The 21862-nt window shown below is 43.3% G+C and overlaps 1 protein-coding gene across 1 annotated transcript; it reads left to right on the forward strand.

Annotated features, from left to right (window-relative positions):
* The first annotated feature begins 381 nt into the window (after positions 1-381).
* On the forward strand, positions 382-20468 carry LOC137545829 (retinol dehydrogenase 7-like). The gene is made up of 5 exons (XM_068267506.1): positions 382-463; positions 1336-1661; positions 9084-9342; positions 15930-16096; positions 20233-20468. Exons 2-5 carry the CDS (start codon positions 1349-1351, stop codon positions 20439-20441), a joined length of 948 nt encoding a protein of 315 aa, XP_068123607.1. The 5' UTR covers positions 382-463; positions 1336-1348; the 3' UTR covers positions 20442-20468.
* The last annotated feature ends 1394 nt before the right edge of the window (positions 20469-21862 follow it).

A 21862-nucleotide genomic window follows, 5' to 3' on the forward strand; every position in this document is an offset into this window, starting at 1 on the left:
GTACATGGTAACTACTCAGGAAACCTGCAATATAGGGAAAATTGTTTTTCAGATCAATAAAAATGGCTCCTTCAAAAAGCTGGGAAAGACTTGTGCCTTTAATGAACTGCCCTGTCTTAGAGGAATACTGACTAGGATGGAAAGCAGTCAGGTTGTGCACAGAACAGGCATTCTCATGCAGAAACTGAAGCAGTATTTGGCATAGACTGAAGTTGGTTAAATAGATGGGCACATTATGTATTAATCTTGTACAAGTTGTTAGTTCAATAAATATAATCAAAATGTAATCAGTGCTAGGGTCATCCTGTCTGTGTATGCTTTGTAACACTGTGATCTTCATGGTTGTTTAAGCAAAACTTTCTTCTCCCCTGTGCTGTTGGTATTACTGCAGTGTTGGACCTCATAGCTTTGACGACAAGGAGAAGCAGCTCTATACAACAGAGTCTATTTACAGCTTCCACAGGTAGGTGGACCTCTGTATTTTTTATTTGTTGATGGTGGGGTGCAAGCTATGAAACATTTATGCAAACTCATCACTTTGCATGTATGAGATTGCTGAAAACGAAAACTTTTTATCTATAATTTTTATTAGTGAAATATCTGTGTCACAATCTAGGCTATACATGGGAAGGTGTATTTTACTAACTTTGCTCTGGCTGCTTCAGGGTATGAAGGAATTATAAGGCCGTGTTTACAGTGGTTGTGGCTTTGCACTCTCTGTAACAGCACAAACTCAATGGAATTGCAATGCGACATTGCACATTACCTGCGCATTTCATCGCATACAGTGCAACATACAGTCAATGAAAAGTCTGTTTCCCTTGTACAGTATTCGTTGTAGATTGTGAGCTCCTTTGAGGGACAGTTAGTGACAAGATATATATATATATATATATATATATACACACTGTACAGCGCTGCGTAATATGTCGGCGCTATATAAATACTAAATAATAATAATAATACGGTAATGCATTCATGCAGTGTGTTACCATGCAACACTCCGTTACACTGCAAAGCACCTGCTGCACTGCGTATGACGCATTGGCGGTGTATTGCAGTGCAGCAAGCCACATTACAGAGTGGCCATTATGCCGCACCACAATGCACTACTGTCAACGTGGCCTAAATCCACTTCTTTATGTTGTCCATACACTCACACAACCTACATCGCACACTGCAATGGCTATTGGCCTTGTGTCATCCAAGCCATTGTTTTGTGCTCATCAAATGTAGAACTCTCAAATAGAAATTTATTTTAAATGCATTAGCTGGGAAGTTTATTATTTCTAACTTTTCGTTCATTTAAAAAATTAATACATACATTTTTTACAGAAATCTTTTCAGCATGTTCCTTCTCCTGCTAGCTGTGTTGGGTATAATTCTCCTGTACAGATGGTACAGACAGAGCCAGATACTGGAGAATCTGACAGATAAATATGTCTTCATCACTGGATGTGACACAGGGTTTGGGAATCTGCTGGCCAAGCAGCTGGATAGACGTGGCATGAAGGTTCTGGCGGCTTGTCTGACACAGACCGGAGCTGAGAACCTGAAAAATGAGACATCAAGTAGACTGCAGACAACGATTCTGGATGTCACTGATACCACAAATGTGAGCTCTGCAGCTGAGTGGGTGTCAGCCACTGTTGGAAATGCAGGTGATGTAATTTTCAGATTTACTGTATACTTAGTACAAAAAACAAAAAAGACACATTTTGTATGGTGGTCATGAGAGTATTCTGCAATAGATTGAAATAGAATTGCCTGTGACAAGTATAAATATCAAACTTACTTTATTATTGTATGAAATGCAGCCAATAAAAGCTGCTTGCTCATGAGATTTCTGAAAAGGAGCCAGCTTACTCCATGACTTCTCTCCTGTTAATGTCAGAAAGCCAATGCACCCATCTTGCATACAAATGGATGGACAACATCACCAAAGCAGATGATTTTGGCATGATGGCCACCGTCACGTTGTGGCAGTCCCATAGAGTGCATATCGATTTGTGGGTGTTGTGGTGTTTGTCCGAGGACTGGAAAGCAGCAGTAAGCAGCACAACTGTTTGGCAAGCAAAGTACAGTCATAGGTAAGCTGCATCAGGGTGTTTGAATTCAGCACGTGTACCTGTAAGTGCATGCCTCCCAACTGTCCCGATCTGGCCATGACTATTCCGGGTTAGGAGGCACTGCCCCGTATCCCGTGGCACCCCCCACAACATCCCAATGTAGCAATTCCCACTCACTACTACAGCAATTGAGCCAGCATCTTGACAATGTAAACCCTGCCCCTCCCCCTTGCTGCTAGCTGCCTGGATAGAGCAGTGGGTGGGTGGAGCTTCCTGCCGGCATTCTAACTCTGTATTGGCTGGAGTTGGTATCAGCTGGGTGAGAGGGGCCATGCCTCTTACTGATTGCAAAGCTCAGCAATGTGAGGCTATGGCTGAGCCATTCACTGCTGCAAATACTCTCAGCTGACCTGGCAGTAGCAGTTCTGCACAGCCTTGGCTGTATCGTCTTTATGGGAGTTGCAGGCACTGGTTTCACTTCTGCCAGGAAAGCATGTTTCTCCTTGCACTTGTTGATCTTTTTTGAATATATCTCAGAATCGAGTCATTTTTTAATCGCCATTCACCAAGTATGATAAGGTCGTACCGGGAAATGGGACATACAGCACATAAAACACAATAAAAGCAGTACACAATAACAGCAGTAACAGCAATAGATATGCAATACATCAAAAACAAAAGAAGACAGTTAACAGCAGCAATGGCAAGCAACAATTGGAGACAATGAGCAGTGGCTGCCTAATTGGAGGGAGGAAGATGAACAATGTAACAGTGGAGGGGAAGAATGTAAGTATATACCTAATTCAAAAAGATTTCCACTTGTCTCTTCTGACAGTCTTGGCATTTAAACTCCCAGCCCTGTGGTAACAAGACCTGTTCACTTGTCCTATGAGCCAAGCACTGCTATAATTAGGACTAGAGAATGTTGGACAGAGCGGTGTGCAACATCCTGCAGCTTAGCAATAGTGATGGGCTGAATATCACATTTTGGATTTGCGAATTTCGAATCCGAATCTCTGCAAAAATGTGTGAATCTGTCGAATCTGTGAATCTCCATAGATTTCAATGGCAGGAGAATGGCCACTAACTTTAGCAGTTAATAGCAAAGCCTACTTATGTGTTAGAAACATCACATTTTCAGGGTATGTGAAGGGGGGCAGTGGCTACAAGAGGAAAAAAAATCAAAAAGACCTTATAGTTTTTGATTTTAAAATTTCATAGGAAAAAATAATACATTTAAATGCTGTAAATGACAGATACTGTAGCAAACCTAACAGTAATGTAAATTTACATATCAAAAGAAAGACCAATGAATTTCATGATGGGGTTTCCAGGGAGTCCATACTCCCTGGAAACCTTGTGGAAATGGCAATGCTTTGGCCAGGGATCGCTATACAATGGCTGTATAAACATCCCTGGCAACTTTTCCTATTTTTGGATTTTTTTTTCTCTTTAATGTTCAGAGCGTGGGAAATAAAAAAAAATGCTGTGGGGTCTCCCTTCCCTGAGCCTCTTTAACCCCTTGTCCCCATGCAGGCTGGGATAGCCAGAATGCACAGCCCTGGTCGAGTGAGGCTTCGCATCCTGAGCTATACCAGCCCGCATGGTCCATGGTATGGGGGGGCTCCAGGGGAGAGGGGCGGCCAAGCCTCCCCTCTCCCCAGGGCCCTTGTCCAATCCAGGGGCTCTTTCTCACCTCCGGTGCCCCAGGAGGAGGTGGGGGTCGACGATGTCCTGAGGGGTTCATGGTGGCATCTGGGAGTCCCCTTTAAGAACAGGTGTGTTTTCAGTCTGGATTTAAACACATCCAGAGATGGAGCTGTACCGATCTGCTGAGGTAAGGAGTTCCATAACATAGGAGCATCATGACAGAAGGCTCTGGGACCAAAAGTTTTCAGTGGACTCTGGGTATGACTAGATTATTTGAACCTGTGAATCTGAGATTGCAGGGATATCCAGGGCCCAGATTATGTAGTGATTTAAATGTCAGTAGGCCGATCTTGAATAGGACCCTCCATTTTATAAGGTAGCCTGTGAAGGGAGTGCAGGACTGGTGTTATGTGGCAGTGACGGCGTTGGTTGGTTAGTTAACAGTCTGGCAGCAGTATTCTGTATCAGCTGTAGGTGGTACAAGTCCTTTTTTTGAAGGCCAGTGTAGAAAGCATTACAGTAGTCAATTCGGGATGTAATGAAGGCATGAAGTAAGGTTGGCCAATCTTCGTGGGGGATGAGGTGCTTAATTTTTGGGATGTTCTTCAGGTGCAAATAGGATAATTTCACCACAGCAGAGATGTGAGTTCTGAGGTTTAAATCCCCATCAATTAGAACTCCCAGGCTATGCACATGCTCAGAGCTGTGTAGATCCGTGCCTCCTATTCCCAGTGGTGAACACTGTTTTGTTGTCATGCAATGCCCTCCGATCAGAAGGACTTCAGTTTTATCTGCATTTAGTCTCAGCCAGTTGTCACAGTTGGCTGATGGTGTAATGGTTAAGGGCTCTGCCTCTGACACAGGAGATCAGGGTTCGAATCTCGGCTCTGCCTGTTCTGTAAGCCAGCACTAATTCAGTGGGAGACCTTTGCAAGTCTCCCTTACACTGCTACTGCCAATAGAGCGCACCCTAGTGGCTGCTGCTCTGCTCTGGCGCTTTGAGTCCGCAAGGAGAAAAGCGCAATATAAATGTTATTTGTCTTGTCTTGTCTTGTCACTCATCCATTGCTGTAGTTCGCCTAAGCAGGCATTTATAGTTGGAGTTGGGTCTGTCACACCAGGCTTGAAGGAAAGATATAGTTGGGTGTGTACAAAGACATGCACACCATGCAGATTCAAATGCAAAAAGGAGTGTATTATATAGAAATGGGCTGACAAAGTTAGTCAAAAACATGTGGGAAAAATGCTACAAGGCATATATATACAATTATACACAAGGCTCAGCAACAACAGTAAGTACAGCCTGGAAAAATATGAACACTATACGTGCAACAAATGCACGCTCAAGAGCAGAGATAAGTGGCAGCTGCTGTAGCTTTTAACAAGAAGTGCTGGCTGGTATCATGATGAAAATACATAGAATCACATGCAATAATTACATAAAGTCCAATGCAAGGTAACAGAGTAAGAGCGAGGCACTAACACCGCTGCATTATCCAGATGCGGCATTTCCGAATGTCCTTTGTCAATGGGATGAATGAAGGAGGCAACTGGAGCAGTACAGCAGAGCGGTCCTGAACGTGCATTTATTGCAAATATTGGGCTTGATTCACAAAGCGGTGCTAACTGTTAGCAAGCCTGTGAAAACCCCCTTAGCACGTCTAAACAAGCTTTTCGTGCGCAAAACTTTACGCGCGTAAAACTTTACGTGCGCACACTGCACAGAGCGCAGGGCGCTCCGCGCGAAGTGCCCATTACAGCCTATGGGACTTAGCGCGCGCATAGGACTTAGCGCGTGTAAAACTTTGCGCGCGGTACTTAGAGCGCGATCTGATTGAGAAAACCGGTGCTAACCTACTTAGCACCCTGGTTAGCGCACCTAAAGACTTTAGACGTGCTAAGTAGGTTAGCACCGTATAGTGAATCAAGCCCATAGTATTCATATTTTTCCAGGCTCTACTTACAGTTGTTGCTGAGCCTTGTGTATAATTGTATATATATGCTTTGTAGCATTTTTCCTACATGTTTTTGACTAACTTTGACAGCCCATTTCTATATAATACACCCCTTTTTTCCATTTGAATCTGCATGGTGTGCGTGTCTTTGTACATATCTATAGATTGTTATTTATGCACAGCACCCAAGATAAGTAATTACTGTATTCATTCATTTACGGTGTGCATCCTTATGAGTTTGTATTAAGATATAGTTGGGTGTCATCAGCATAGCAGTGGTATGTCAGGTCGTGTTTTTGGGCTAGATTTCCAAGTGGTAACATGTAACTTGTGAAAAGCAGGGGAGAAAGGATTGAGCCCTTGGGCACCCCATACATAAGTGGTACAGAGGTGGACAGGAAGGGCCCCATAGACACTTTTTGGGTTCTGCCACTCAAGAAGGATTGGAACCACTGAAGAACTATGCTATCAATGCCGCAGTATTCCTGTAGCCTGCTTATCAAGACATTATGGTCAACTGTATCAAAGGCAGCAGTAAGGTCTAGCAGTATCAGGATGGAGCCCTCTCCTCCGTCTCTTGCCATGAGCAGGTGGTTGCATATTTGGATGAGGGCAGTTTCAGTGCTGTGATGTTTCCTGAAGCCAGACTGGAATGGGTAAGATTTTTGAAACTTTACCCAGAAAGGGAATGTTAGAAACAGGTCTGTAGCTGGTCTTTGCAACTGGGTACAGGGAAGGTTTTTGGAGGAGAGGCCTGATGATTGCTTCCTTCAGTAAAGCAGGAAATATACCGAATTGTAAAGGAACAGTTTGCAATTTTGAGGAATACCGATACAAACAGGTCGGGCAGTTCAACATGAACTGTGTTGGGTCAGCATCCAGGTAGCAGGTAGTTTGTCGTAGGTGAAGGAGGATGCATTATGTGACTTCTTCATCAATTTCCTTGAAGTTTGACCTAGGTATTACATTGTCTCTGCTAATGGTCTTTGGCGCTATATTAGGCTCAGATGCTGTAAGTTGGATGGTGGACCATATAGCGGAGACTTTGTCTGAGAAGAAATGGGCAAATTGGTCACAGAGGTCCTTTAAAGACTGGATATTAAATTTTTGGCATGCCAGGTTGCAGAGTTTTTTTTCCACTGTGCGGAACAGTTGGGCTGGTTTGTTAACTGCATTTGCAATCTCATGTGATAGAAAGGATGGCTTTTTTTCGGTGAGTACCTTTTGGTAGTTCTTCAAGTGGATGATTAAGGCTCTCTTCTGGGGACTGATATTTGCGCCACAGTCTTATAAGTTTTCGACCTTGTCTTTTTAGCTCTTTTATAGAGTTATCAAACCACTGTGCATGATTGTGTGGAGTAAGATATTTGGTGCGCAGAGGAGCAATGGTCTCAAAGGTGGAGGACACACACTTGTATTTAAACACCAGAGTATCAGGGTCCAAGCTGGAGTCTGTCAATTCATCACAGCTGAGGTTATCTCGGATATGTTGCAGTGTTAGCCCTTTTAAGCAGTGATATTTTATTTGATTCTTGAACTGGTGTTTGACAGCCGGTAGTGGTATTGAGAGGGAGAAGTGGATAGTGTTATGGTCTGACCATACAACAGGATTCATTTCCACACAGGCTATTGACAGACCAGTATGGAATATAAGGTCCAGCGTGTGACCTTTCTTGTGAGTAGCAGAGCTGATTGCTTGGGATAAGCCCCGTTCATTTATGGCACGAGGTAGCTCTATTCCTAATTGCGGAAAGGGATAGCGTTAGGTGTATCGGAAGGAGGGTTAAAGTGAATGTGTGATTGATTTCACAAGCTTTTGCCTATGTCAGTAACATCAAACATGTTGTATGGTGTGGTCGTCTGCTGCTGTGACCTTTCTGTTTTAAGGTTCAGCATGTTGTATGTTCAGAGATGGCATTCTACATAACTTGGTTGTAATGCATAGTTATATGAGGAACTGATGCCTTTGCTTTTCAATCTTATTGAACTAGTATACTCATTCTCCTCTGACATCAACTAGGCATTTTCATTCACACAACTACAGCTCATTGGATATTTTGTTTTCTTTATCAAACAATTGGGCTTGATTCACTAAACCATGATAACTGATATCACGGTTGCGCTAGTGTTTTGCACGCGTTATAACATGTGTAACGTTTTTCACATGCGAATTTTAGTATGAAAACGCATTTGCGTGCGAAAAACGTTACATGCGTTATAACGCGCGCAAAACTCTACCACGACCGTGATATCAGTTATCACGGTTTAGTGAATAAAGGCCATTCTTTGTAAACCCTAGAGATGCCAACCAAGTTCAATGTCCCTTAATTCCCCTTTCTTCCCCATTCTGATGCTTCATTTGAACTTCAGCAACTTGTCTTCATGAAGTCTAGATGCCTAAATGCATTAAGTTACTGCCATGTGATTGGTTGATTAGCTATTTGTATTATAAAGCAATTTGAACAGTGTGTGTGCGTGCGTGTGTGTGATTAGATTAACATTCTTTTTTGTGCAGCTATTTACACATAAAGGAAGAGGAACATTTACGGGGCTGTCTGTACACTAAAGTGCATGATTCATGCTTGAGAAATATTCCTAATTGAGCATCAACATGTTGCAAAGTGAAATGGAACAAAAATTGTATGCTAGGGATGCTCATTCGGATTCTACAGAATTGAAATTTCCGCATTTCCGCTTGAAAATCTGTATTTCTGATTGGAATTTGGAAAACGGAATTTCGCGGGAATCTAATTTACCACAACTCGGTAACTTCAGCCCAATCACAGAACTGGGAAGCATTGGACCAATGAAAAAATGCAGACTTTTTCTGGATAATTTTAATTTTAGACCATTCAGAAGACTTTCTGTGATTCTGTGATGCAAAAAGTGACTCATAAAACACTCCTCAAAAATCGAAAAGCCGGAAAATCAGAAATCAGAAAAATGGAAATCCGAAAAATCGGCAATTGAAATTTCCGACCATCCCTAGTGTGTGTGTGCGTGTATGCACATGTGTGTGTATTATACACATAACTTTATTTTCTTTTTTCAAGTATCTACAGCATCTTCCTTTCCAGTGTCATTAGATCTAAGTACTCCGATAGTATTCTCAATAAAATGCATCTAGAAGCTTTCTCATTAACCTCCCTGGCATTCACTTTCCCCAGGATTTCTGTGTAAATAGTGATCCAATTAATTTTCATAACCTTTTTTTCCTGTAACTTGCCAAAATGTGTCAAGCAAGGGTCTAGTATACAGTGCAGGAGAGTATTAACGTGTATGCACGTCAATACTTTTCACAGCATGTTTTGTATTGACATGTATAACCATCAATACCGCTAGGGAGGGTAATAAACCACATACGTAGTTTTCAAGCAGGTAACATAAATCTTTATTTTATGCCTTACAGGACTTTGGGGTTTGGTGAATAATGCTGGCATTGCCAATGTCTTTAGTCCTCAAGAATGGCAAACAAAAGAAGACTTTTCCAAGGTCCTGAATGTGAATTATCTTGGGATGGTGGATGTTACAGTGCAGCTGCTGCATCTGGTCAGGAAAGCCCAGGGACGTGTTGTTAATTTATCTAGCGTTGCGGGAAGACTGTCTCTTTTGGGAGGTGGATACTCTCCATCAAAGTTTGCTGTGGAGACTTTCTCAGACAGCTTAAGGTAGGTTTGTATTGGTCGAGCTCTGTCATTTTTCTGATGTAAGGTATAGATGGTTAGTTTTTCCATAATATCTCCCACAAGCAACATCATACAAAATAAAGGAAGAATCTAAAGCAACACATAATTAGCATACAACTCACTAGAGTTACAGAATGGAGAATGCTTGGGGCACCTAACTATCAGGGCTGGTTCTAGACTTTTTACTGCCTGAAGCAAACTTCTGAGGATGCCCCCCCTCCCTCAATTCAGAATGATCACACAGCACTCAACAATTTATTCTGCTTCATTTAATGTTCTCACATGACATGCTACAGCTCAACACAATAGCACTCTGGCTGGCTGTGAGTCTGTGACAAACAAACTGCTCACCCTCAGCCGGCCATCTTCCATTTCTCCTCAGTAAGGACAAGTAAGGACAGCAGTGCCACCTCCTCCCTTCTGCTGTGCAAGTCAAATGAAACACTGCTGCTCTCCTGCCTCCCCCCCTCCCTCCTCACTTACTGTCAGACTCTTCATACAGCACTACAAGATTCTTTTTCCCAATGATGACCTCTTCACCTTGCTCTCTTCTCACTTCTCCTCCTACTCTACATGCTGTTAGTGTAAACACAGTACAAAAATGCTCCCCCTTTGTTCTTTGTGCCTGATGCAAATGTTTCACCTTGCTTCATAAGAGAACCGGCCCTGCAAACTATTCAAGACAATCATGGCCAATTTTAGAAGGTGAGGAAACAAACTTAGAAAGTGTCTACTCTTTTCTTGGATACAAAGAAATGTATCTGGAAATTACAAAAATTCTCTTCCCAATTCCCATTCCCTGATCAAACCTACACAAAAACCACAGGCACAAATATTAAATCACAGTAGTAGGAGGATAGGATTATCCCCACTGACCACATTTATAAGCAATGACAAATTACCCCCCGCAAACAAACCAGAATGGTTTGCCAGTAATAACTTAAAGAGGGGTTTAAGAATCATCAACCTGATTGGATGTGAAGACCCCAAAATAAGAAACATTATAGAATACAGTAATTATGGGGGTTATGGGTGGATTAACCAATTCAAATATTTCTTAAATAAAAAAGCATTGAGAGTGTGGGTTGGGTCAGGACTAATCTTAATCTACTGGAAAATAACATTTAATGTTAACAAACAGAAGGGATTGATATCCTCATATCATAATGTCTTAAATCAACCAATATGCCCACCCCGGGGTGAATATCATGTTGTGACCAATGGGAGGTAGAATTTGAACCAGATTTGAAAAAAAAAAAAAACTGGCAAAGGATTTGGAAAAGTTTAGGCAAGCTATAAGACCTTTTTTGCCACAATATAAATTGTCAGCAAGATGGTACCTAACTCCGGTAACAATTAAGAAAATATATACAACATTGAGTGATAGGTGTTGTCGTTGTAAGAAGGAACTTAGTGATGATGACTTGCATGTATGGGGGAAATGCCCCAAGTTGTGGGAGGGTATCAATACTTTTGGTAAGAAATATGCAGGAAAGAAATATAACAGCAGAAACAGTAATCTTTAGAATTTCAGAACCTTCAGATATATCAAAGAAGTGCTTATTAAAGAAATTGGGACAAGTGTAACAAAAGCATTGATTCTAGAAAGCTGGAGCGTAGACGGGACTCCAACTTTTGGCGAATGGTTAGCTCATATGAATAATCAATTTGAAAGAGTATTGGATGAGGCGAGTGTCACCATAGATAATGATAGATAAAGGTTACAAAGACAAATATGGAGAAACTCTGTTGACAATTGTTAGAATTCAGACTCAGAGGACAATTTAATTGGAACAACCTGAGGAAGGAGAGCGAATATCAATAACCTATTTTTTGTTGGGTAGTCCCAGGGGTAGTCACTAAATAACCTTCTTCTTATATGTAGTAAACATTAAAACATTATAGTAACATACTAAGGGCTTTTCAGAAAGAAGAAGAGACAAACTACAATCCACAACCTGAGGTTGTCTTTGAGTGAGAATGTGCTGCTGATGATGAGTTGGATGGTTGTGGCAAATGACAATGCGTTTTACGGGACCTTCTTCAGGTCTATAGTATAGCGTAGGTCCTGCAAAACGCATTGCCATTCCTGTTGTCAAATAAATGTATCTTAACCACTTCACCACTGAGGGCTTTTACCCCTTGAGCACCAGAGCAATTTTCACCTTTCAGAGCTCCTTAGATTCATTCGTCTATAACTTTATTATTACTTATCGCAATGAAATGAACTATATCTTGGGTTTTTTTGCCACCAATTAGGCTTTCTTTAGGTGGGACATTATGCCAAGAATTATTTTATTCTAAATGTGTTTTAATGGGAAAATCGGAAAACATTTTGGCAAAAAATTATTTTTCAGTTTTCACCATTTTAGTTTTTAAATAATGCATGCTACTGTGATTAAAACCCATGAAATGTATTTGCCCATTTGTCCCAGTTATTACACCATTTAAATTAAGTCCCTATCACAATGTTTGGCGCCAATATTTTATTTGGAAATAAAGGTGCATTTTTTTCAGTTTTGCGTCCATCCCTAATTACAAGCCCATAGTTTATAAAGTAACAGTGTTATTCCCTCTTGACATAAATATTTAAAGAGTTCAGTCCCTAAGGTAACTATTTATGTATTTTTTTTATTGTAATTTTTTTTTATTACAAAAAAAAAAAATTGGGGAGTGTGGGAGGTAATGAGTTAATTTTTAATGTAAAATTATGTATATTTATATGAAAAATGCTTTTGGGTGTAGTTGTACTATTTGGCCACAAGATGACCACAGTAACTTTTTGTGAATGCGTCCTGCAAGCGTAGGAAGTATGCTTGCAGGAAGTTCAGAGAATCTGGGAAACTTTTTTTTTTCACAATGATCGCGCTGCTCAAGCAGAATTCTCCACCTGCTTGATACTGTGGTTGGCTGGTTGCCTACCAGCAACCCAGTTTTGCAAGTACCATTTTGCATCATTCAATATTCTATTGCCTAAAATACTACACAATTTGCGCTCCTCGTCTTTTCTGTTTCCTTTTTCTCTTCCTGATCCACCGAGGTTCTTCACCTGAATTTCATCTATTGAATACCTCCCACAGTATTTTGAAAAATATCAGTATCTGTCAGACATTGATTATTTACCCAATCAACAGCTCTAAATACCATCAGTGCATAGTTGACTTATTTAGCCTCTGTCGAAGCAGGTGATTGTGAAAAGGCTGTAAGGCTGCGAGACTCTCCTTCTTTCAACCCCCAAAGCTGACATATACCCTATGTAGTTATGTAAATACTGAATAAAAGTCTAAATTGCAAGATATCTGCATGCCAAGCTACTCTCCTTTGAAAAAGTGGACTTAAAATGAACTCAAGGGGAAAGTGATATGGAGGCTGCCTTAGTCGTTTCTTTTTAAGCAATACCAGTTGCCTGACTGTCCTGCTGATCTATTTTACTGCAGTAGTGTCTGAAGTACACCAGAAACAAACATACAGATAATTTTGTCAGATCTGACAATAATGTCAGAAACTCCTGATCTGCTGCATGCTTATTCAGGGTCTATGACTAAAAGTATTAGAGGCAGAGGATAAGCAGGAAAGCCAGGCAACTGGTATTCTTTAAAAGGAAATGAATGTGGCAGCCTCCATATAACTCTCACCTCAGGTTCACTTTAAAGGAATTCTATCAAAGATGACATTTTTGAGAAAACATCTTTAATCAATGTAAAATAAATGTAAATAAAGAAGTCAGCATATATTTTTGTGTGCTGTATGTTTTTTCAACATGTGTGTGTAAGACAGTGTGCCCTGAGGACACACTGACGGCGACGGGGCACTGGAATAGTCCATGTTGATAGGGGTTGCTAATTGTAAAACCGAGCATTGCAGGCCGTATCCCTAGCTCCCCCACCCGTGGCCGCCGCAGTAACGAGCCATCCGTTCTGCTCAGTTTATCCCCGGACAATAGTATGTGAGGGCGCACTTCCATATGCGCATTGATCAGTGTCCCCGTCCCGGCGAGTCAGTGGATGTTTGTGGCTGAGACAGTTTAGATATCATCAATCTCATACCAATATATAAAGTTGTTGTCCTTATTTAAACCCTTCTCCACAGCTTTGAACCAATTTATAAATTTTGTTTCTGCTATTAATCGGTCATTTGACGTTTTAAAGCCGCCCTTCAGGGCAGTGACACGAAGATCATCCGTGCTGTGTCCGTTGGACCGAAAGTGTGTAGCAACTGGGAGTCCAGATTTGGTATCATTAATAGTGTGCCTGTGTCCATTCATACGTTTGCGCAGAGTTTGTCCAGTTTCTCCCACGTACATAACATTGGGGCATTTAGCACACATGATCAGGTATACCAGATTGGTGGACCCACAAGAAAATTTACCTTGTACTCTGTACTCCTGTTGTGAACCTGGTATCGTTACCCTGTCAGTGGAGTAAATGTGTTTGCAGGTCCCACATATTTTTTGTCGGCAGGGTGATGTTCCGTTTTGTTGAGGCCTATTCAAAGAGCTCCTGACAATCATCTGTTTTAGATTGTGTAGTTGCCGATATGACAAGAGTGGAGGTTTAGGGAATATCGTTCTCAGTCTGTGATCCTTGTGTAAAATGGGATGAAGTTCCTTAGCAATCCTCCTTAAGATTTCCAGGTGTGGGTAGTAGGTGACAACCAAAGGGACACGTTCCTCTTTCTGGTTTTGCTTATATTTCAGGAGTTCAGTCCTGGGGATGTTGCTGGCTTTCCTGATTTGGGCCTCAGCCGTGAGAGGACTGTAACCTTGTTTAATGAAAGTGTTCTTAAGGTGATCCAGGTGCTTGTCTCTGTCCATCCTGTCAGAACAAGTCCGGTTGTACCTTATAGCTTGGCTGTAAATTATAGAGTTGTTAATGTGCTTGGGATGAAAACTGTCATATCTTCGGTATGTGGGACGGTCTGTAGGTTTGCGATACACAGAGGTTTGTATGTTGTTACCCCTGATGTATATGGTGGTGTCCAGAAAGTTAATCTCTGTGTGAGAGTAGGTTAGTAGTTAGCCAATAAATGGTATCATCCTGATTTAAAACTTCTTGCTTTTACTGATGGCTAACACGGTACAATACCCTACTGCTAATTTTAAGAGGCACAAGGTTATTTAATACTGAGATCTGAGGGTGTATGTACTAAACAAAGCTATCTTATATGACATCTAGATACTGAACCAGGTGCATTATGTTAATATCTAGGGGGAATGAAGGCCACTTAATACTGATGGGTGCACAAGTGCTTCCTAACACTGATATTGGGGTCCCAAAGACTACCCAATACTAATATTTTGGGGAAGGAAGTGGCATAATGGTTACCTAATGATGTTTCCTAGGGAAAGGGGGGGGGGGGGGAGAGGTTACACTATACCAGGAGTGCCCATTAAATAGATTGCGATCTACCAGTAGATTGTGAAGGATTGCTGGGTGGACCTTGGTGCTCCTGGTCTTATTGTGCTTCTTTTGTACTAGAGTGGGTCAGTGCTCCTAATCAGGGTCGGACCACCCATGACGCTGTCTGAACTGGGTGTCAGGGGTCCCCAGTATATGTAGCCGGCACCCCCCGATCGCCCCCGATCCAACAAAGTTAATACATTACCCAGCCTGGCTCCAGCGATCAGCACAGCCTCCCCAGACAGCTCCGCTCTCTCTATGGGGAGGATTGGGTCTGCGCATGACGTCATTACGTCGGTGACGTAATGACGTCATGAACGATCCTTTCCATAGAGAAGAGCGGAGTTGTCCGGGGAGGCTGCGCCAATCGCTGGATCCAGGATGGGTAATGTATTAACTGGCTGGATCAGGTGATTTGAGGGGTGACAGCTACATATACTAGCTAGCCTAGTGCTAGCTAAAGCTTTTACAGCCAAGCAAACAGTTAAATTAGTCCTGGGGACTCTAAAGCTGCAAAACCTCCTTAGCAGTGTAACGCTCAGGAGGTTAAGGGCTCGTCTCCACTAGTGCGGCGTACGTCTCGCAGACGCATACCGCACTGAGCGGGTGGGCAGGATCGCAGGCGAATCCCATGAGCCGTGCCATGCACGGCTATGGGATTCGCAGCCTCCGCAGCGAATTCCGGAGGAATCGCACCCGCAAGCGATTCCGCCGCGGCTCCGTCATCCCCTAAGGCAGAGTTTCAAAGTGCGAATCATGTGCAGGGAAACTCTGCAGAATCGCCGGCGGAATCGCCGTAGTGGAAACGGGCCCTAAAAGATGCTTATGCCCTTTCAGGATCTTGGTGGTAGTGCAGAGGAGCAGATGATCATTGGAGAAAGGGGAGGTCATCAGTCAAATGTTAAGAAGATCCCAGGGGATTTGGGTGATCTGGAAATTCCCTTAGTAAAGTAGGCTTCCACATTCCAACAGAATTAATCTCCCAACCCACTGAGACTAAACGTGCATGGGGTTAGTTACACACTTTTATAAATATGGTGCCTGATGCAAAATGTGGTAGAATGTTAAATACAATGAAAAGTGTAATTTTCCAGTTCTTTATAAGTAAGTCCTCTCATGGTCATACTTTATGATAAACATATTAACAATCATATTGTTGCTCTTCTACAGAAGGGAAATGCGTGAATTTGGTGTTAAGGTTTCCATCATAGAACCAGGGGGTTTCCGAACACCACTGACTCTTCATATAGATTCTTATATACAAAACATGATGAAACAGTGGGGGAATTTACCTGCAAAGACTAAAGAGGACTATGGAGAAGACTATTACAAGCAGTGTAAGCTGAAACAAGTAAACAGTACAGTATATCATATGTTATTACTATGTGTAGTAAGCTATATCTCGTCATCTGGTTCTGTGAGCAGGAAGTGTGTGAGGAGCTTTTGCTGTTGACTGGCTTAAGTCCCCAAGAGTGGGGAGTCAATGTGTTTTTTTCCTGGAGGAACCCTATCCCAACACATCCTGCCATACTATTTTTTTTTTACCAGTGTTGGAGTTGATTCTTGCTTCCATCCGTTTCACAATTACGGGGTATCAATAGTAGCAGATCTGGGTGATGTCCATGGATGCAGTCTGTGGCTCAGCTTACTCATTCCTGTATCTCGGCTATTGAGGGTAATGGATGATCATGGTTCAAGGAGGTGAATGGTATGGGACACGTCACCTGCGGGCTGCGATACAGTGATGATGTGTGGGTGGTGTGGAGGGAAAAACCTCTTGTGAAGTTTAGAGGGGTCACAGCCAGCATGCAGTACACAGATGTATAAACAAAGTCCATTTATTGTGCAGCAGAACATAAACTGCTTAGCTTCAGCAGTAAAAAGGTGGGAACTAAACAGTAAGCTTACTTCAGCTTTGTAGTAAAGAAAAGTCCAGCTTATTCAAAATAAGTCCAATATCATCCGGCCAAAGCCACACTTAACAGCAGTCCACCGTGTGGTTTGGCTTCCAGCAATTTATCTCCAATACTTTTTGACAGGAGATCCAGTAGCAGGCATGCTACTCCTCCAACAACACTCTCCATACTGCCTGTGAGGCTGCTACATATACAATTCATGCATTTCATTAATCAGATTACTCTGCTCCAGGATACCAGGTGTGTACCTGGGGTGGAATGGGAAGGCCCACCCTTCCTTCCCTCCCATTCCTAGGAGTCCCGCCCTTCAAACAGAAATAACACAGCAGCAACTGGCTTGCTGTCAATATTATCCGGACTCCTTTCCCAGGTCTACACAGGGTTTTAAAGGGAACATAGTCCAAATAACGGAGACTTATACCTCCCATCCAACACCCAGCCCCGATGACCTCTACACTCTGGACTTGTAGATATTCATGGTAGAGCTCAAATAAAATGTGTGTGATATATGTTTGACATATGCATTAAATTAGGGATGGGACGAATCCACAATTTCTTCGAATCCGAATCCGGATCCGAATCTAAAAAGGTTCTCGAATATCTCGAACCTTTCGAATCCCGAATCTAACGAATCCTGCACATAAGAATTGTGCGATCCGTGGTATAGTTGCCCGCAGTATAGGTACCCAGGCATAGGTAGCGAGGTAAAGGTGCCTTCAGTATAGCTAGCTAGGTATGGGTGCCTTCAATATGGGTAGCTTTCAGTATAGGTAGCAAGGTATAGGGGCCTTCAGTATAGGTAGCAAGGTATTGGGGCCCTAAGTATAGGTAGCAGGGTATATGGGCCTTCAGTATAGGTAGCAGGGTATATGGGCCTTCAGTATAGGTAGCAGGGTATATGGGCCTTCAGTATAGGTAGCAGGGTATATGGGCCTTCAGTATAGGTAGCAGGGTATATGGGCCTTCAGTATAGGTAGCAGGGTATATGGGCCTTCAGTATAGGTAGCAGGGTATATGGGCCTTCAGTATAGGTAGCAAGGTATATGGGCCTTCAGTATAGGTAGCAGGGTATATGGGCCTTCAGTATAGGTATCAGGGTATATGGGCCTTCAGTAAAAGTAGCAGGGTATATGGGCCTTCAGTAAAGGTAGCAGGGTATATGGGCCTTCAGTATTGGTAGTTAACTAGGTATAGGGCCTTAAGTATAGGTAGGTATGTAGGTAGGTATAGGGGCCTTTAGGTAGGTAGGTATAGGGGCCTTTAGGTAGGTAGATATAGGGGCCTTTAGGTAGGTAGGTAAAGGGACCTTCAGTATAGGTAGCAGGGTATAGGGCCTTAAGTATAGGTAGGTATGTAGGTAGGTATAGGGGCCTTTAGGTAGGTATGTAAAGGGACCTTCAGTATAGGTAGCAGGGTATAAGGCCTTAAGTATAGGTAGGTATGTAGGTAGGTATAGGGGCCTTTAGGTAGGTATGTAGGTAGGTAGGTATAGGGGCCTTTAGGTAGGTGGGTAGGTAGGTGTAGGGGCCTGTAGGTAGGTAGGTATAGGGGCCTTTAGGTAGGTAGGTAGGTATAGGGGCCTTTAGGTAGGTAGGTGTAGGGGCCTTTAGGTAGGTGGGTAGGTAGGTGTAGGGGCCTGTAGGTAGGTAGGTATAGGGGCCTTTAGGTAGGTAGGTAGGTATAGGGGCCTTTAGGTAGGTAGGTGTAGGGGCCTTTAGGTAGGTGGGTAGGTAGGTGTAGGGGCCTTTAGGTAGGTAGGTAGGTATAGGGGCCTTTAGGTAGGTAGGTAGGTATAGGGGCCTTTAGGTAGGTAGGTAGGTAGGGGGGCCTGTAGGTAGGTAGATGGGTGGGTAGGTATAGGGGCCTTTAGGTAGGTAGGTGGGTAGGTAGGTATAGGGGCCTGTAGGTAGGTATACGGGCCTTTAGGTAGGTAGGTATAGGGGCCTTTAGGTAGGTAGGTATAGGGGCCTGTAGGTGGGTAGGTAGGTATAGGGGCCTGTAGGTAGGTAGATGGGTAGGTAGGTATACGGGACTTTAGGTAGGTAGGTATAGGGGCCTTTAGGTAGGTAGGTAGGTATAGGGGCCTGTAGGTAGGTAGGTAGGTATAGGGGCCTGTAGGTGGGTAGGTAGGTATAGGGGCCTGTAGGTAGGTAGATGGGTAGGTAGGTATACGGGCCTTTAGGTAGGTAGGTATAGGGGCCTGTAGGTAGGTATAGGGGCCTTCCCCATGCCTCCTCCGCTCACCGCCAACCCCCCTCCCCGTGCCTCCTCCGCTCACCGCCAACCCCCCCCCCCCCCCCCCGCGGCCCCCTCCGTCCCCCGTGCCTCCTCCGCTCACCCCTGCATGTGTATCTACTCACCTTTCCGTGGAGCGCAGAGCGGCAGACCTCTTCGATACTTCCCTGTTCCCTCTAGTGGCCGGACCGGCTCTTACTGATGACATCATTGTAAGAGCCGGTCACTAGGGGGAACCAGGAAGTCGGCGAGAGGTCTGCCGCTCTGCGCTCCGCTCAGGTGAGTTGATGCTGGCGAACGGATTCGTCGTCCCACCCCTACATTAAATGATACCTAAACACAGGGCCGGATTTGTACTTCTTACCGCCCAAGGCCGACTATTAGCAGCCGCCCCAACCGAAACCGTATACTACCACCTCTCTCCACACACCCACCCAAACATTTTTGGGCCGCTGGTGTCCTCTATTGCGGCTAGTGCCGAGATCTCCATGGCAATATGAAGTGAATCAATCACGTCACAGGGGGAACTGGTCAATCAAGCGATCTACAGGTGATGGGTGTGGTGGGAGCCATCCACCACACACACATTGTCAAAAGTGGCTCACAATTGGACATTGGGTGTGGTCAGCAACACGTAAAAGTGAGTCCTGTACCTACTGCTTTCTCCAGGGTAACAGCGCTGGCCAATCAATAATTAAGAAATGGGTACTGTGAGAGGCTGCCTTCTGCATTCTGTACTATTTGCTGATGCTGTCCCTTCTGTAACTGCCTGCAGCTGCTGCTATGTCATTGGACAAGGCCTGGCTTTTTGCTAGTCACAAACTGTTCACAAACGTTTGGTTAACGGACTGCAGCTGCCTGTAGCACAGCACAGGCAGATGCCAGCTGGTACTAATAGTGCAGTTATCCTGACCCCTTTCATTTGTTTGGACACTTGCAAATAATGCCCTGCAAATAATGCCCACTGTCTGCAGGCCGCCCCTTGTTTATCTGGTGCCCTAGGCCATGGCCTATGTGGCCTTGCCAGAAATCCGGCCATGCCTAAACATCTCAGTTATATGTTATACTCATGATATTACTTACTACCAAAACGTACAAAAAGCCCTCAGTGGGCAATTCCCTACTACTCTATAAAGCCTCGGTGTGGCCTCCTTAAACTTCTTGCCCTTGGAACCAGGAACCACTGCTCAATTGTGGGTTTAGTCTGGCTTTTTTGTATTCTTGATGTAGTTGTTTGCAGTCTCACCATTTAACCTCATTGTAAAGAACTGTATCAGCTGCCAGTATAAGAGGCAACTTTAATGTTTTTGTCACCCTTATAGGTACCAAAGCTCTGGAAAGTTTAATAAATGGAGCCAGTTCAAAGATTAACAAAGTCACAGACTGCATGGAGCACGCTCTGACGGCTGTTCACCCCTGGACTAGATACTCACCTGGATGGGACTGCAAGTTTTTCCATATTCCTGTATCTTACCTCCCTACATTCATCTCTGATTATGTGCTATATCGGATTGGACCCAAACGAGTTTAAAATAAAGCCACATCCTAGATTCACAAAGGTTGCTAATATTCCCTGCTTGTTAAAGGATAATAGTTTTTCTATTAACCCCAGAGCTGGATCATCCATAAGGCAATTCTAGGCAGTAGGGCCGGTTCTAGACTTCTTTTTTTGCTGATTGAGGCAAGCTTGCAAGTATGCGAAGCCCCCCCCCCCCCCCTGCAAATTGGACTGATCGCACAGCACCCGACAATTTACTCTGCCTCATTTCATGGTCTTGCATGACATGTAGGGTTGAGCCGAAATTTTCAAAATTTCGCGTTACTATAATTACGCATGCGAAATTTGCTATTACGATGCGAAATTATGGTAGCGTAATTGCCATTAAAATCATAATTGAAAATACCGTAAGCGTAATTTTCAACACGTAATTTCGCGTTTCGCTCATAACGTAATTTCGCGTTAAACCATAACGTAATTTCGCGTTAAACCATCCCGTAATTTCGCATTTCTTCGTAATTTCGCGAATTTCGTAATTACTTGTTAGCTATAAAAAATTACTTGTTCGAATTAGCCAATCAGAAGCGAATCAGCGGTAGTCAGACGAACGCTAAATTTTTTTCGCATATAAACGCTTTTTCGCATTAAATAATGTAAAAACTAAGCATGCGCAGTTCAAGGGTGTAAACTACACTTACAAATGTTTGCATGCAAGGCAAACGTAATTTCGCGATACCCACCGTAACGCGAAAACGACGCGAAAATTAACGCTTACAGTAATATGAACTATCGCGAAATTACATTATGTAACTACGCTTACAAACGGTTGCATGCAAGGCAAACGTAATTTCGCGATACCCACTGTAATGCGAAAATTACGCGAAAATTACGCTTACGCGGAATTTCGCGAAATCCTTCTTCATTATGATTATGTACTTACGGCCATAATTGTAATTACACTAATTACGCGAAATATCGCGAAATCGTAATTAAGTCATTACGCTCATCTCTAATGACATGCTGCAGCTCAACACAATAGCACTCTGGCTGGCTGTGAGTCTATGGCAAGCTAACTGCTCACCCTTAGCCACTTCATTCCTCCTCAGTCATGACAGCAGTGCCACCTCCTCCCTTCTGCTGTGCAAGTCAAATGAGACACTGCAGCTCTCCTGCCTCCCCCCTCCTCACTCACTGTCAGACTCTTCACACAGCACAACAAGCTGCTTTTCCCCAATGATGACCTCTTCACCTTGCTTCTCCTCCTACTCTGACTGCATGCTGTTAGCGTAAACATATTACAAAATACTGCTCCTGTAATCTCTGTGAATGATGCAAATGTTTTCCCTATCTTCATTAAAGAGAACCGGCCCTGCTAGGCAGTGGTGGGCCGAAATTTCGCATATGCAAAATTCCACATCGAAATTCGCAATTACACATCGTAATCGTAATGCGAA

Source organism: Hyperolius riggenbachi, chromosome 2, assembly GCF_040937935.1.
Source record: "Hyperolius riggenbachi isolate aHypRig1 chromosome 2, aHypRig1.pri, whole genome shotgun sequence".
Taxonomy (NCBI): Eukaryota; Metazoa; Chordata; class Amphibia; order Anura; family Hyperoliidae; genus Hyperolius; species Hyperolius riggenbachi.